The sequence below is a fragment of the Dromiciops gliroides genome, chromosome 2 (assembly GCF_019393635.1).
Source record: "Dromiciops gliroides isolate mDroGli1 chromosome 2, mDroGli1.pri, whole genome shotgun sequence".
Lineage (NCBI taxonomy): Eukaryota > Metazoa > Chordata > Mammalia > Microbiotheria > Microbiotheriidae > Dromiciops > Dromiciops gliroides.
The window spans coordinates 341582036-341597982 of NC_057862.1; the positions used below are offsets into that span (position 1 = coordinate 341582036).

At 38.7% G+C, this 15947-nt stretch overlaps 1 protein-coding gene across 2 annotated transcripts in view; it reads right to left on the reverse strand.

Moving 5' to 3' along the window:
• SLIT3 (slit guidance ligand 3) overlaps positions 1-15947 on the reverse strand; it is an 815836-nt gene that overhangs the window by 222130 nt on the left and 577759 nt on the right. Inside the window, exons 1-2 of one of the 2 annotated variants that reach the window (XM_043985300.1) lie at positions 5805-5924; positions 5414-5485 (exon numbers count right to left, since the gene is read on the reverse strand). Coding sequence is in view for 1 of the 2 variants with exons in the window: in XM_043985299.1 (XP_043841234.1) it covers positions 5414-5485 (72 nt within the window). In the remaining variant the exon portion in view is untranslated. Of the gene's footprint in view, positions 1-5413; positions 5486-5804; positions 5925-15947 lie in introns of those variants that run through there. The other variant, XM_043985299.1, reaches the window with a different exon arrangement.

Below are 15947 nucleotides of genomic sequence, written 5' to 3' on the forward strand. Positions count from 1 at the left end.
GATGGTAATAAAAAACCTTGAAGTATTTCGAGATGAAACAGTATTGAAAACAAGAATGTACTCTTTCTCTATCATAAATATTTACTTATTTCCCTTCCCTTGCCCTCCTCCCTCCAAAGTTCATATATAGTGTGAATTTTTTTCTGGAAATATCAGCAAAGGATTTGGACTTCAACTGCATCCCTCTTGTCCCACCCTTCAACCCATTTTCATTAAGTGCTCCCCCCAACAGATCAGTGTTTGGAAAAATAACAGAAATATTTACAACATCCAGGTGATACAGACTGAGAAGAGAGTCATGTTCCATTTAGTGAATATGAGAAATATACAGACCTTTTTTTAACCTTTATGCGATTTGGTTGAGAGTAGTGATTGGCCAAGGTCTGACTAACCAGAGAAAGAAAAGAGGAATTTAAAAATTTTTTTCCATGCTTTATCCCAATGTCTTTGGCAACCTGTCTTCAGGTTGCTAGGCAGTAACTCCCAGGTGAGCAGCATGAATTTTTTCCTTCCCTACCTCTACTTCCCACCCTGCCAACCCTATGATATTTTGTTTTCTAAATATTTGGTAAGGATCATAGATTTAGAATTGGAAGGTACCTTATAGGTCATCAAATCCAACCTTCTCATTTTATAGATGAGAAAACTGGAGACAGGTAATGGGACTCACCATTTAGGTGTCTAAAGTGAGATTAAAATGCAGATCTTCCTGACTCCAAATCCAACACCCTATATGCTGCACCATACCCCTACCACCCTACTAAGTTATGAAGACACATAGTGGGCAAGCTATTTGGATCTCCTAGCTCTGCCTTGGTGTCCTAAAGTCTTCTTGCCTTGGCTGCCTGAGAGTATAAAGAACGAATGGAAATATACAGCCAAAGAAAGTGACAAATGACCTCACCTACAACAGAGAACACATGGAGGAAATGTATGAATGAATGAATGGGGGGGTGGGAAAAAACCATTGATTAATAATTTACTATGTGCAAAGGGACACACCTACATGGATTTCCTGGATTTAGTACAAGTATGCCCATCTTAAAGAAACAAAACAAGTGGTTTAGGGGGCCATGATTTGCTTCATGTAAGGATCTCTTTACAGAATCATTTAGTGCATTTTCAAGTTTGTTTACTGACTATTAAGTATTTGGCACTGTGTCTAGAAAGGGCAGAAAAAAAAATTAATGCTAAACTGTTTGGTTCTACCATAAATTGGAGATCAATCAGAGTTAAAGTGTAAGTGGGGAAAAGGATTCACTTTACAAAACAAGCAAACAAACAAACAAAAAACACACCAAAAACCCCTTTGATTTATATTCAATTTTGCAAACACATGTCTTCTGAGTAAAGCATAATAATGCAAATAATTTAGCGATCAGACAATGATTCGACACAACTCTGGCAGAATGAGATGTGACTGAGTCTTATTCATCACAATTCACTGAGGGACAGGTATGTGATCCCAAGGTAAATACTAGCCTCGCTACACAGAAACCAAAGGAAGGAATCTCTTGGTAGCTCAGATTTCTCTCGCAATTCTATGATGAAGTTTCAGTAAGGTCTTCCATGGAAAACGCTCCCATACTCAGTCTCTCCTTAGGCAGGATGACTACTCGTCACATCTATGGCCTAAGGTTTTCCCTTCTCAAGTATGGACTGGAGTTGACTGCTGATAAGGCCCTTCCAAGTCCCAAATTCTATGATTCTGCTGACCTAAGGAAGAACCTATGGTGATTAGAGAGTTGGTGTGTGATAGGGAAAGAACAATGGACTTGCAGTGAGAATACCTTGGTTAAAATCCTGGCTTTAATACTAGCTATGCAATCCTGGTCAAGTCAGTTGACCATTTTGACCCTCAGTTTCCTTATTTGGAAAACGGGGATAACAATGCGTGCACTGGTGGACAGGGCTGCAGTCTTTACAAACTTCAAGTACTATAGAAATGTGAGCTATGGTTATTATTAAAAGTAGCACTAGATAATGCACTGGTGACAAGCAAGCGATACTCATACAGCTTTTAAAATGGCATCAGTCTCTGACAATTGCCATCCACCCCTACAAGCCAGCTCTAAGAGCTGTCTTTCATCTAGCACTTATCTCTTCTTCCCTAAGACAATGCAATTGGCCACATCAACCCCGCCTCGGTGGCCAAATCCGAAACAGGAGGCTTAAATGATTGTTTTCATGGAAGGTGAATACAGCTCTTCTATTTCCAAGGTAAATGGGATCACTGGGTTATTCCGCTTGATCTATTTCCACAGGTGCTTCTAATCTACAAATCCCCCTGCCCCCCACAAGTCAGTTAGATGGTGTTCCCTGGGATTACCACAAGTCTCTGGCTTTCTGCTTCCTGATGACAGCATTAGAATGTACAGGCAAAGTGCCGATTCACAGAATTATGTAGTTGTGAGGGACCGCAGAGGTTAAGCAAGGCTAATTCCCACCCAAAGTGTGCATCCCATTCACAACACCACCGATCTAGCTTTGAAGACTACCTGTGACAGGAAGCTCTGTTCCCACTGATATGTCCATTCTGGTTTTGGGCAGCTCTAATCATGAAGTTCTTCCTCGTACTGAGCCCAAATCTGCCTCTCATTGGTCCTAGTTTTGCTCTCTAGGGTCAAGTAGAGTCCCTCTTCATATGAAATAACTGGTTGGGTCACCTCACTAAAGTCACAGGCTTTGGTTTTTTCACTATGTGCATCCATATATTACCTTTTGTGGGCATGGGGATAGTTTTGCAATTCCCTCCCCTCTCCCCTGCCAATTGTGCTTAAAGCCCACTTATTAGTTAATTTCCAACATTTTCCAGTGTCCAATTTAATATCAGAGACAGTGTTTATCAAGTGAGATAATGTATGTAAAGTGCTTCGTGAACCCCAAAGCATTAGCGAAATGTTGCCTGTTGTTATTATCAATTAAATGTTGATATGGAAATGAAAATGACAGTTTTGTCAGCTTTGAGGGAAGGGTGGGTTGGGTGGGACAGTGGAGGGTAATTCTTTAACAGGAGAGGCCTCATGAAATAGCGCTAACCAATTTCAGAATCTTTCAGTGCTAAGACAGATTATTTCAGATCTACATACCTATGCTCGACATTTAAAACTCATGGAATCACTGATTATGATTAATTTTAAGTGATTAACTATGCAGGGCCAGAAGAGCAAGTCTAAAACAATGCTACCAGTCTGAAATAATTCGAAAATGAAATAATAAAAGCAGATCCCATTGGTTTTTGGTAACAATGTCTTCACCATCATACATCTTTATGCTTTAATTTAGGAGAAACTGATGTATTTGGGTACTAATACCATATATTTCCTTCATCCCTATAAACTTAGGGAGAGAAGGATTTATCCAATGCCACCCAAGGGGTCAGACGGACCAAGCTTGACTAAGGACAGCTTCTACTGTCTCTAGTTGTGGAAAGTAACTAATATGCTGGGTGAAAAATCACATTTGCTTCATGGAAGCTGGTGACTTTTTTCAGATTCCTTTACAAGGAATGTTGATGTCTTTTATTTTCTCTCTTTAATAATGGAGCAAGAAGTTACCCTTTCCCCAAACACTATTCACTAGGGGAGATCTAAGTTGTGAAATATAGGGACACTAGGGTTGTAGGGCTCTCTAGCTAATATGCTGCCCACCCTGGTAGTTGAATTTGGTTCAGAAGAGTGGATTTCTTGCTTTTCTTAGTGCTGGATGGGACTGCCTAGAGATGTGAAGTGTCACACCCTTGCCTCACTCATTACTATAGCAACTTAAGATTTTCAGAGCAGTATCTTCACACCACCCTTTTGAGTCAGGTAGCAAAATTATTATCTCTACTTTCTAGGTGAGGAAACTGAGGTATAGAGAGGGTGTGACTTGCCCCTAGTCATATAACTAGAACGTATTGGAATGTGGACTCAAAAGTAGATCATCTATCACCAAATCCGGTGATCTTTTCTTTCTGCTACTTTGCCTCTCTCATCAAATTTCAAAAGTCTCACAGCATTCGTGTCTCCCTTTTATTTCCCATGATCCTTCCCTGAATCATCTACTTCACTAATAATGTGGCTAGGCCTTTTTCAACTCATCTCTGTCTGCAGGGCAGGGTTCAGGGTGGGTGTGTGAGTAGAGTGGGGATTTTCTCTTTCTCTTTCTTCCCTCAAGTACAAAGGTGACTTCTTCATACATTCATTCATTCCTTCATCTGAGAGTCAGAGATACATATTCTTCAGTTTCTGAATCATTCATTTTAAGGAAAGGATAAAATAAATCTCTAATACACCCCTCTCTCCCGGGTGAAATGATACCATCAGAATAATTTAGAATTGCAGGATACTAGAAATAGAAAGGAACTTAGGGACCTTCTAGCCTAATCTCCTTATTCCATAGATGGGGAAACTGAGGCTCAGTGAAATAGAGAAACTGAGACTGAGATGAAGTGACTTGCCCAAGGTCACATATTTGGCTAACGACAAGTACAGTGTTCTTTCCTCACACAGCACCCTTTTCTATATTTCCAGATCACGAGAAGTATAGCTTCCTGTGGCCACCCTCAAAAATCTTACTCTCCCACCCCCAATGACACCAGCTAGTAGAGAGGACTGCTAGGCTGTGGGGCACAGAAGACTTTTCCCACGTTTGCAATGAGGCTGCTTTTTTATGCCAGTTGAAAACTTTATGTGACTAGCTCCAGAGAGCACTTTGATCAGCAACATCAACCCCCCCACACCCAGGCAGGTTGGGTGGAGATTGTGGGTAGTGTTCACAGTGGGGACTTCCTATAGCCTTTGTTTTCCTCGGTCCTTTAGGGTCAGTGTATAAAGTTAGGATTTAAATTAGGGAGGAGATCTCAGCAACAACGATTGCACTTTTTGTTTGGTGGCTTTTTGTCTCCATACCCCGCAACAAGATCTCTTTGGAGGTTAGCCCCTGCCCTCTGCCCAGAGGTCCCTTTCTGATTTGGGGTCATTCTAAGCGGCCCTCCCTCCTTTCCAACCTGCCCCCCACCAAACCTGTTACCCATCCTTTCTGTTCACATACACACATACTCGCTGCACACTGTGAAAGGTTCTTGCCCAGCCACGGTCCATCTGTTTCACCCAGCAACAAATATGGCATTTTCAGAGCTCTCTGGGAGCAACGGCTCTATTGTGACTTAATTAGGGGGAACCCCAGTTTGTGGGAGGTGAGAAATCACACTTTGCTGCCTGCAACTCTTTGACCAAGATAGCCCAGAGGGCTTTAACCCCTTCCAATTTTAATAGCATTGCAGCAAGGGGCATAGAAACGTACACACACACACGCGCGCGCACACACACACACACACACACAAACACACACACACGTGTGCACACACACATTCACACACACTCTCTCACACAAACATACATAGGAAGAACAAATCACAAAATCAACTCACAGGATCTCCAAATCACGCAGGGCTCTGAAGGCTCCATCTTCGATGCAGCTGATTTGGTTGTTGTCCAGTTGCCTGCAGAAAATGAAGGGGAGAGTATGAAGGCTGAGTGGGGAAGAACTGGGGGCTGCCTCAAAGCACAGGGGGCCCGGCGTCCCCCGGCCACTGGTGTGTCCCTCTACCCCTTTGCAGTCCGTGCTCGGCACCAGAGAGGAGGTTTGCTCAGTGCCTGCCACGCTGCTCTGTCTCTCCACACTGACTGTCTGAAAGAACTGCACAGACGAGCACACCAAAGGCTGTCAGGTCTCAGTAAATATTAATTGCGCATTTTTTTTTAAGGCAGAAGGGAGTAATTTCATTACATTAGGGCATCCAATCCATTACGAGCTCTTACCGTCATGTCACTGAAACAATTTCATTAAGCTAAAGGCCTGTAAATCATTGGAGGTCACTGCTCTGCCCTTTGCGACCTCCCAGAATGCCTCTTTTCTCTCGCTCTCTCCCTCTCTCTCTTTTCCCTTTTACTGGAAGTTGCAGTCCTCTGTCCTGACACAGTGCTAAATCTCAGGGCTTTATCTGCCCAAGAGCTGCAAGGGTGCATGGGGAATATACCAATTCCAAATTAGACTCAACTAATCTAATTTTATAGTCTTTTTATTATTCTAAGCACCAAATGTCTGTGGTGGTTCGATGCCTCTCTGCATTGTTACTGGTCCCATCTGGTAGGTCATTCTATTGAAACATTTCTGACTAAATACAGATTCCCACAAACTGCACCAACCATCATCAGCATTAAAGAAATCCATTGATAGAAGCACTGGGGAGGGGGGGAGGAAGCATTATAGTCAGTGTCTTAAAGAAAGATGGACCACTTCATTTTAAATTGGCAAGGATTAAATGCACCTATTTGGTACCTCCTTTCCCCCCTCCCCCCATCCCTGCTACTCAGTGAGTGTTTTACTTATGTCTTAGGAAAAGATGTTTTAATTAGTTTACATTTTCAGTGCAAAATGAAGACACTAGAATTTTAGTTAGAATCGGATATTTGGGGAACATTTTTGGCAAATACCATTTAAAAACAAAATGTATTTAGAGCCTTCCTAATATGTATCTGTGTATGTATACAGTCATCTATAGTACATATGCCTGGAAATAAAAAAAAAATATATATATATAGATAGATAGATAGATAAAACCAATATGATCTCAAAATGAAAAAAAAATGTGAAATTCACAACTGACAGATTTTCTCTTTTAATTTAGACTGGTGAATCCTATAACAATCTTCCCGGTAACTGACTATATAAGAAGTACAAGAGTACCAGAAAACTTAGACATAAACCTTTTTTAAAAAAATATCAGGAAAAATGTCTTTTCACCTGGGGTATTCCTATCACATGAATTATGATTTGTATGACATATTACACTTTACAGAGGCAATCTGATCTTCCTTAAAGAAAAGGGTAAGGATCTATTAGATGATCTTCATGAAATCCACCCAAATTTCTTAGAAGAATTATGCTGTCTCAGTGAAAATGTTGTTGAACAATATATAAAGTAAGTGGATGTGTGTGTATCGATGCACATTTATAAAACACACCCGATTACATACCCAATAGTATCTATATGGCATGATTCTGCCATGGTGTTTTGGGAAATTGCCTCATTTTAGTAAAAGCTCATAAACAACATTTAGGCATCTTGGGGGTTTTTGTTTTTATTTTAACAAAATAGGATGTTAGCATCTCAGTAGGCAAAAGTACTCTTCAAGTTTGTGAGCTCGAGGTACAGTGATGATTTCAAGCTGTTTCTGGGATTTTACCCCCATGGGATTCATACTCTGCACCATGCTTGTCTGACCTTCCTTGAAGCAGTTCGTCATGCTACCCAACACATCCTATGGCCAACCTGCAAGTTCTGGGGTTCCCCATTTCCCTCCAATGTCCCATATAAGCAACAGTATGATCTTCCAGATTTATCAACATTTCAAGGGCTTATGAATCAACACTAGTCCAATCACTTCACTCCCCAACCACGCCATCCCTAAACCCGAGACAAGGCCACCAAACCTTACCAAGAAGAAGTACAATGCAATCATCTTCCAACTCCAAGAAAATGTTCATGAAACCTGCTGAATTAGGCAAAACCTCACAGTCCTACCTAAGAAGCACAGCATTTAAGTAATCAGATTGGATTCTAGGAGAGTGGCCAGAGATCCGCATGCTCTTGGTTCTCAATTTCTGCCAAAAGATCAGAGGGGTCTGTGTTGTTTGTGTATTATTGATTGGCTATATTTCCAGACCACTTTAGTTGACTTTCTAAGAATGTCAAGTAAGAAAAAGGAACTTTAAATATGAAGCATTTAACATTTTTAAGCCAGAATTCAGAGGGGAAAAATAGAACAAAAGAAAAATGGCAGTGGAGAAGTGGGTGTATAGTAGAAAAAAAATACTAGAGGAAAGAAAAGACAATGCCAGCCTACCTATATCCTGTTATACTCTGCCATTCAACCTCCCACAGTATTTGGCATCCTTTTAGGGTACCACGCATCCTAGAAGCAGCATGTATTAGAAATAGAGTTTGGCCACCTTAAGGCAAATCAGAATGTCTAATATATCATGTCAATTATGTGATGTTTTAAAAATTTCACTTGACAGTCCCACTTGACAGGTAGTTGTTTAACCATAAGTAAGGTTTGACATACAAATATAATTATCTAGGTCTGCTTTATGTAGTAGCTGTTTAAAAACACACATAAAAACTATCAGAATTTGAAATATGGATTTTGAATGGGCTTCATTTTCCTTCTTCACTCATGAGGATGTAATCCTGTTTATTGTAACCAGCATGGTCACCTGTACATTATAACAATACTAGGTATGTCAAACCCAAGTGGCAGAGCTTACAGTGAGCAGTACATGTGCTAGCCAAAAAGCCACACTCAGGTCACACTATTTATTATTTCAGTTTCTGTGAGATGCCACAAACCCAAAGGAAAACAGATATTTTCAGCCACTCATTGAGACCAATGTCTATACAGTTCCACATGTAAAGCCAGATGTTTCCATTTCCCACAACATTTCAGAGTCAAAGAACACTTCCAGTAATTAGTTTAGCAGATGAGATGGTCCCAACATTTACAAAGTAAATAAATATATGGTTTCAAAATGGCACCTGAATAACTTTTTTACATCTATTGAAATTAGAGACATAAAAATGCTCCACATTATTGTGGGTCACAGACCACAAAATAAACACAAAACGGATGCTTCTCTGAGTGTGACATGACAGAGCAGGATACCTGGAAATAAACTATTATAATCTTGTCATTAGGATACACAAACACATGAGACTTTGGGATTCAGTATGATGGTATCTGTCTTGGAGGTCTGCTTCTGTGGGATGACTCAACTCGAGCCTGCTGATAGATGTTACAGTTCTCATGTCAAAGATCCATTTCATGTCTTTGAAAGAACTTGTTCTAAGACACTCTTTTAAAGCAAACAAAAAGACCCATACTTCTCAGTTTAACACAGATTTCATTCCAGAGACTCTACAGCCCACTGGGGGTTCCATTCTTGGGATGCTTAAAGGGTATTGTCTTTACTTTCCCTTAGGCCACAAGAAGTCAGTTTTCCAGTGCCAATGAAATATACTCCCAAATACCTGTGTGAAATAAAGACCTCTGGAAGTATCAAAGCACAGACTTAGAAAATGTCAGATCTAGATTCAGGTCTGACAATTCAATAACTAAGGGAGAGACATATCCAAAGCGCAGCCCCTTTAATCCTAAAGAGAAAGCCCCATGGGCTTTGGGAAGGAGGTTTGGAAGGGAAAATCTGACTGTTTATGGACCGAGGAAGAGGAATACTGGAGGCTATAATATGAAGCATCCTTAGTTGGGGCAAAAATAACACAGCCCCGGTTTTCTTCCGGCGGGGTAAAGAGCATTGGATTTCAACTTCACACTTTTGCTCAGAACTCTTCTGCCAAGGTGAGTGGGGAAGTCCTGAAATTTGTCTGATTAAATTACCTGCTTTGATTTCCTTGGGAGCTCCTGGGATCACAGATTTCTGCAGCTAGAATTTACTATTAAGAAGTAGAAAAGGTAGCAGACAAACCCCGAGACCAGAATGGCTTTCCAAATGCTATGATGCTCTGGGAAAACACCAAAGCCGATCAGGCAAATGTCCGAAAACTGATATAAGAATGTAAAATTACACTCTCAAAACAACAAACAGATGGAATTCTTGTAAGAACTCTCATTTGTAAGCATAATATGTCTTCCTATTACTACTTTGGACATTTGATCTAAATCTTAATTTTCATGCTAAAAATGGACCACAAAATTTCTTAGGGGTTTAAAGTTTGGGTAAATATTTCAAAACTTGAGTTAAAAAAATCTAGGAACTAAGAACAACGGTAACTAGTAAGATTCAAGGTAGAGAGGGATGATGGATTTAGCCCCAAGTAGGGAATGTAACTTTATCTTCTTCTTGTCATACACCCTGGTTATAAGAAATATCATATTCTACTCCCTTTCTTCCTCCTTTCTCGACTAGGGCATTGAGAATTTATTTTTGAAAAATGAAACATCTAAAGACTACCAAATCTGAATGAAAAGTGGAAAACTGAGTCTGTTTATTATCTTGAATAAATTATTAAATTGTTCACCTTTGAAAATAAGAGCCTATATGTGGCTTTTGTTTTAGGATACATTCCCTCTTTAAGAATTATACCTTTTGTGTATCATTAGAGGGTTTTGGACCAAATTAGCAGGCACTCTCTGCTCTAGGACTGCGGACATGGATAAGATAGCCAGCATTACTGCAGTGCTTCCTAAGCTCCCGAATGGATTATTTTCCAAATTCTTTGGGATGGGCCGCCAATTTCTCTTAGTTAGCCTGTACTTAGAAATTTGACAGAAATATTTTTCTGCGTTAAAGTGTGAAGGAAATTCATTTCCAAGTCAAAACATGTCTTTGAATAAATAAAACAAAGAAGTAAAATCACAAGCATTTGTTGGGATCCTCCTGTGAATCCACTATTGTGCTAGCCATATATATGCATCTATAGATATAGAGAGATGAAGACAAAGTCTTTGCCTTCAAGGAAACAATTATTTCAAAGCATGGTCCTCAAACTCTGTGTGATATTGAGAGGAGAACGGCTGGAGTCCATTTTTTAAAGAGGTTTTAATTCATTTTAATTAATGTGTATCCATAAATACATTTTTCATATACTACACAGCTCTTATTTTCTGGGTTATGTCGGGGTGGGGTAGCAAATGTTTTTTAAAAAATTACTATGCCTCCATTTATAAAAACCATTATAGCACTGTGACTCCAAAAAGGTTGAGACTCTATATTCCTACAACAAGACTGGCAAGTAAAATTTTATTAAGCAGGAGAATCACAAGAGTGTATCACCTTTTTGTTTTGTTTTATTTTAACTTTCTTTTAAATAGAAAGCTGGATACATTTTTGAATGTTGCCTCTTGTGACAAATTAAGACTTTTTTCTATTAACAGAAGGAATGAAATTATAAAAGGAATTTGTCTAGTGAAGGCCAGCGTCTTCAATTGGGAGGGGGGGAACCCATACAAGTATCTTAGCTAGCAGTGAGACAATATAAATGTTCAAAGGAAATGTACATAGTTTACATAACTAGTTACTAGTTACACTTTGTATGCAAAAACCCTTCCAACAAGCTGCTAATGAAATGTCACTAACTTCTCATCTATAAGTGGCTACTGTAATCGAATATTAAAAGAAAAAATTAATCTCAAAAGATAAAACCAGATGCATTTATAATTTTCAAATTTTAACTTCAAACACTTTAGGCACATCTATATATGTGCATTTATAGATACATAAAATGCATCTCTTTAGCTACACATAGTATAATTGTATATGTTTATGTTTTAATGATATAGATATAATTATTTGTATTTTTTTTTTAATCTCTGTGTTAACACATATCTTCAAAAAATTGGGATAATGATCCATCTACAGATCTCTGGTATTTATTATACAAACACATACATATACAGTGATACTTGAATAATTGTGTTTATTAGGATTTTGTAGAATTCAACCAACTGAATCAACATTACAAAGAAGAAAGTCCTAGGTTAATTAAGGTCTATGATCTGTATGCCCCGCCTGGAGCCTAGTTAAAAATTTAAACATGAATCTATTTAACAAGCATCATTATGCATGCTTTGCCATTAGACGGGTTTAATACCTTTTATTTAATATATTTCATATTGCTGTTCAACATATGCAACTTCTCAGCAGGAGAATAGCTACATTTCCTCTGATAAATACTCAAGCAGGAAAGCGCTACTATAATACAAACATAGATGATAGATTAGTAACAAGAAGGACATCAAGACTCAGAGAATAAAAGAACATTTTACACATCAGTGGGAAATATCAATAACTTCACTTGCATGTTTACTCTGTTAGTAGTTTTGCAAATGAATTTTGCAACTGGGAAAAAAAAAGAAGAAACTGAAAATCAGTGGAGCAGCATTACCCCTCAAGATACTTAAAAGAAAAAGAAAACAACAACAACATGAATTCAGGTAGGTATAACAGTAAGCCTGTGTCTAAGTTGGGAGTCCATCTTTACTAACTCCTGCAAATGGAAATGAAACCAAACAAACCTTAACCATGCTCAGATCAAAAGAGAAGTCCCCACCTATCTGATATTTCTGAAGGAAACTTTATCTTGACATGCCCTAGACTGAACAATGGAAATAAGGACTTGGTACAGTGTTTGCGGAGTCTATCCTTAGTGTTCTAGAGGATATTTTCGGATTTCTTGTGGTGACCTGGTCCTTAAGAATTGATTCTTCAGAATGAACCTAAAAACCCAAGACGGAATCGTCCAAGCTCATAATGGTCTCCTTAGTCCTCCTTTCCCAGAATAGCGCATCCCAGCAAAACTGCTTATTCACGAACCAGGATTCCAGGCACTAAAACTAGGTAGCTTTAAATGAAAGCCTACTGTAGCATCTTTTTTAAAAGGTAGAGGGAAATTTCCCTATACAGATGCATTTTGTAATATGTTAAGGCAGGCCAAAGCAATCTGAAGGAAGCACTGAATGTTCCAGTTTGTGTTTTTATTTTTATTTTAAGGACTAATTTTTCTTTTCTTTTCTTTTCTTTTTTTTTTTTTCTTTTTGGAAAGTATCCGTATTTGAGTCTCCTGCTCTGCTGATGTAATGAATAGTCAGAGACCGAACAAATAAATGGCTGTCTCCATAGCAATTGGGGCAGGTTTTGTGGTTTCCCTAGTTACACTCTTGAGTGATAACCATCGGTTGTTCCTCAATGACATTGTCACATGAGGGGAGAGGGAGTGAAAAACCGGGAAGATGAAATGTGCTTTTGTTAGTGGGTATGAAAAGTTATCTCTTGCATCACTTTTTTTTTAACCCAGTAACACAAACAACAGCATGTTTCATTTTTTACAGGGTCTTTGGAATTTCCTCTCCTTCTTTAGGCTCTATAAAGATAAACCAGCCCAGTCTATGTTAATAAGTTTGACAATTACGATCTAGAACAACACACATTTCCTCTCAGCAAGGCAAGGCTGTAAGCACCAATTTATAGGTTACATAAGAACTGTCATCCTAAGTATATCTAGTCTCATGTTCTCTTTCTGACAAGTGGTATCAGTCCATCTGTTTACTAATTTAAAGAAAAAATATCACTACCACGTCTTCTACTAAACAAGAGTGAAAAAAAACCACCTGGGTTCCAATATCAGCTCTACTACTTATTAAGTTATGTAACCTTAGATGAGATCCTTTATTTTTCTGGGCTTCAAGTCCTCATCTAAAAAACTAGGATCTCTCTAAGGTTCCTTGATAACCTAACTCATCTAAGTAAATGATCCTATGAAGCCTGTGAGGTAGGGAATAAAATTCTAGTTACCTTATACCTGGCCAAGTTTATACAACAAACAAGGGGTGGAACATCAACTGCAAAAGGTTAGAGATATCAAATCAAAGGATTTTGACCTTAAGGGCACCTTGGAGAATAAAATAAATAATAATGATGATGATGATAATTATTATTATAATTAATTTTTAGCATTTTAAGATTTACAAAATACCTTATATAGTATCTCATTTGATACTCAGAATAACATCGTGAGGTAGATTATGTTATCATATCCATTGTATAATTAGGAAACTGAGGTTAAAAGAGGTTGAGTGCCTTGCCTAGGGTGGCACAATTGGTATGAAGCAATATTCAAACTCCGGTTTTCCTGACTCCAGGTCTGGTGCTCATATCCAATATGATTCCTGGCTGCTATAAACATCAGAATTTCCCTTAAGACTCCATATGGATGTCCTGCCTAAGAAATAACAGGATTATAGAATATAGAACTAGAAGGGACTCTGAAAGCAACTGGTTCAACCCTGTCATTTTATGGATGAGGTAAGCAAGGTCCAGAGATCAAACAGTGAATCAGTGCTCCAGCTGGGACTAGAAAATGGATCTCTTCACTCACAACCCAATGATCTCTCCACAGCACCAAAATAATCTCTTGAAGCTGTCTTGTTTTATTTTAGTTCATGTAACCCTCCAAGAATAAAGTAGAGAAATTTAATTAAAAACTTGATGAGATCTTCCAAACTCTAGGTTCATAAAGCTCAAGTCAGACGGTACCTTGAAGATTATCTCTTCCAAACCCCTCATTTTTACAGATGAGAAGCTGAAGCCCATGGAAGTTAAATGGTTTACCCAATGTCACATGGCCAATCAGGATTCAAACTTGGATTTTGTGGCTACAAGCTCAACAGTTTTCCTCCTGTACCACCATGGCTCCAAAACTCAACATAAACTTTGGATGTTCAATGATGTCAATTAAAAGATGGATATTATGGGGAGAAATTATAGGAAATGTTGGAAAAAATATGATCGGAGATAAATGAAAGGGATCAAAGGATGATAGACTATTAAAAAACTTCACTACTGTATATCATTAATATTTTCTCCAAGAAGGGTTTTGGAATGCCCTAGCCATGGTGGACATCTACCAAAATCACAAAATCAAACATACACAACGAAACTGACTATATTAACTTTTAGGAAATATTTAGTTAGTAATGCAGAAGTCATTTCAGAATTGGCTGCCTGTGTGTAGGCAGATCATCAATAAGTTAGAACAAAGGTAAAAATTAACACCGCATTAGAAGAAAGATGAAATCATTTTAGACAATGACAATGACTTCAACCCTAACCAATAGTTTCACCAAACTGTTGATGCTGAGAAAGGGGAATTGGATTGAAGTAAAGCTCTGATGAATAAGTTTTTCTCAAAGAAATTTAACTGATGGATAATGATCATAACAAGAAGACTAAAAGAAACTAGCAGATGTCTTGCCAAGAAAACACAGTCCTACAAAGTATGTAGAGGCCAATCACATAAGAGGGTTTAATGGGTCCTACTATAGAATCACAGACTTCTAAGGCTGAAAGAGGCCTTAGAGATCAGAGAAGAATCAAAATTGCTCATGACCCAAAGGGAAATGAGAAGATCTATGTGAGTGGTAAATAAGTGGCAACACATTACCAACAATGATTTGGGTATTTAAAATGACATTGTCGAAGATATTCAAGGTTAGAAGAGATTGTATGATCATGTACAAAGGGTGGAGGTAATGTTAAAATAAACAAGTTCAGTGTCTGGCAGAATTAAGCGCCTAATAAATGTCTTCTCTAATCTAATCTACCTATTAAAAAAGGCAGTTAGGTGGTGCAGTAGATAGTGCACTGGGCCTGAAGATAGGAAACCCTGAGTTCAAATCCAGTCTCATGTATTAGCTACGTGATCCTATGCAAGTCACTCAGTCTCTATCTGACTCAGCTTCCTCAGCTATAAAATGGAAATAATTATAGTGTCTACCTCCTAGGGTTGTTGTGAGGATCAAATGTTTTCCTCTTACAAAGATCTGGTCATGCCACTTCTTGCTCAAAATCCTCCAGTGGCTCTCTATTTCCTAATAAATAATGTACAGACTCCTTTACCTGGCATTTAAGGATATCTACAACCTGTTCCCACACTACCTTTCTGGCATTATTTTAGACTATTCTCCCCTACATACTTTATACTCAACACCAGACCTGCACACACTGTACCTCATGCTCTTATGTCTTTGTTCCATGCTGTTTCCTCTGCCTAGAATGTCCTCTCTTCATGGATGATCTGGGTTTTAAACTGTACTCTAAAGATGGAAAGATGGAATTCCATGGAGAAGAGTGCATTTTCTCTGAAGAATTGCATAATCAAAGGTTCAGAGGTGGGGAATGAGTACAGCACATTGGAGACAGTGAGGAGCCTGGCTTGGCTAGAACAGATGTGATATACAGTAATCCCTTCCACATCGTGGGGATTAGGGGCATGGTGCCCCCATGACCTGGAAAAAGGCATGTTAAAAATTTTGGCCCTCCCTTTGTACCAGAAAAGAAGTCTGATTTTTTTTCTTTTTCTTTTTCTTCTATGGGGTAGTTACAGT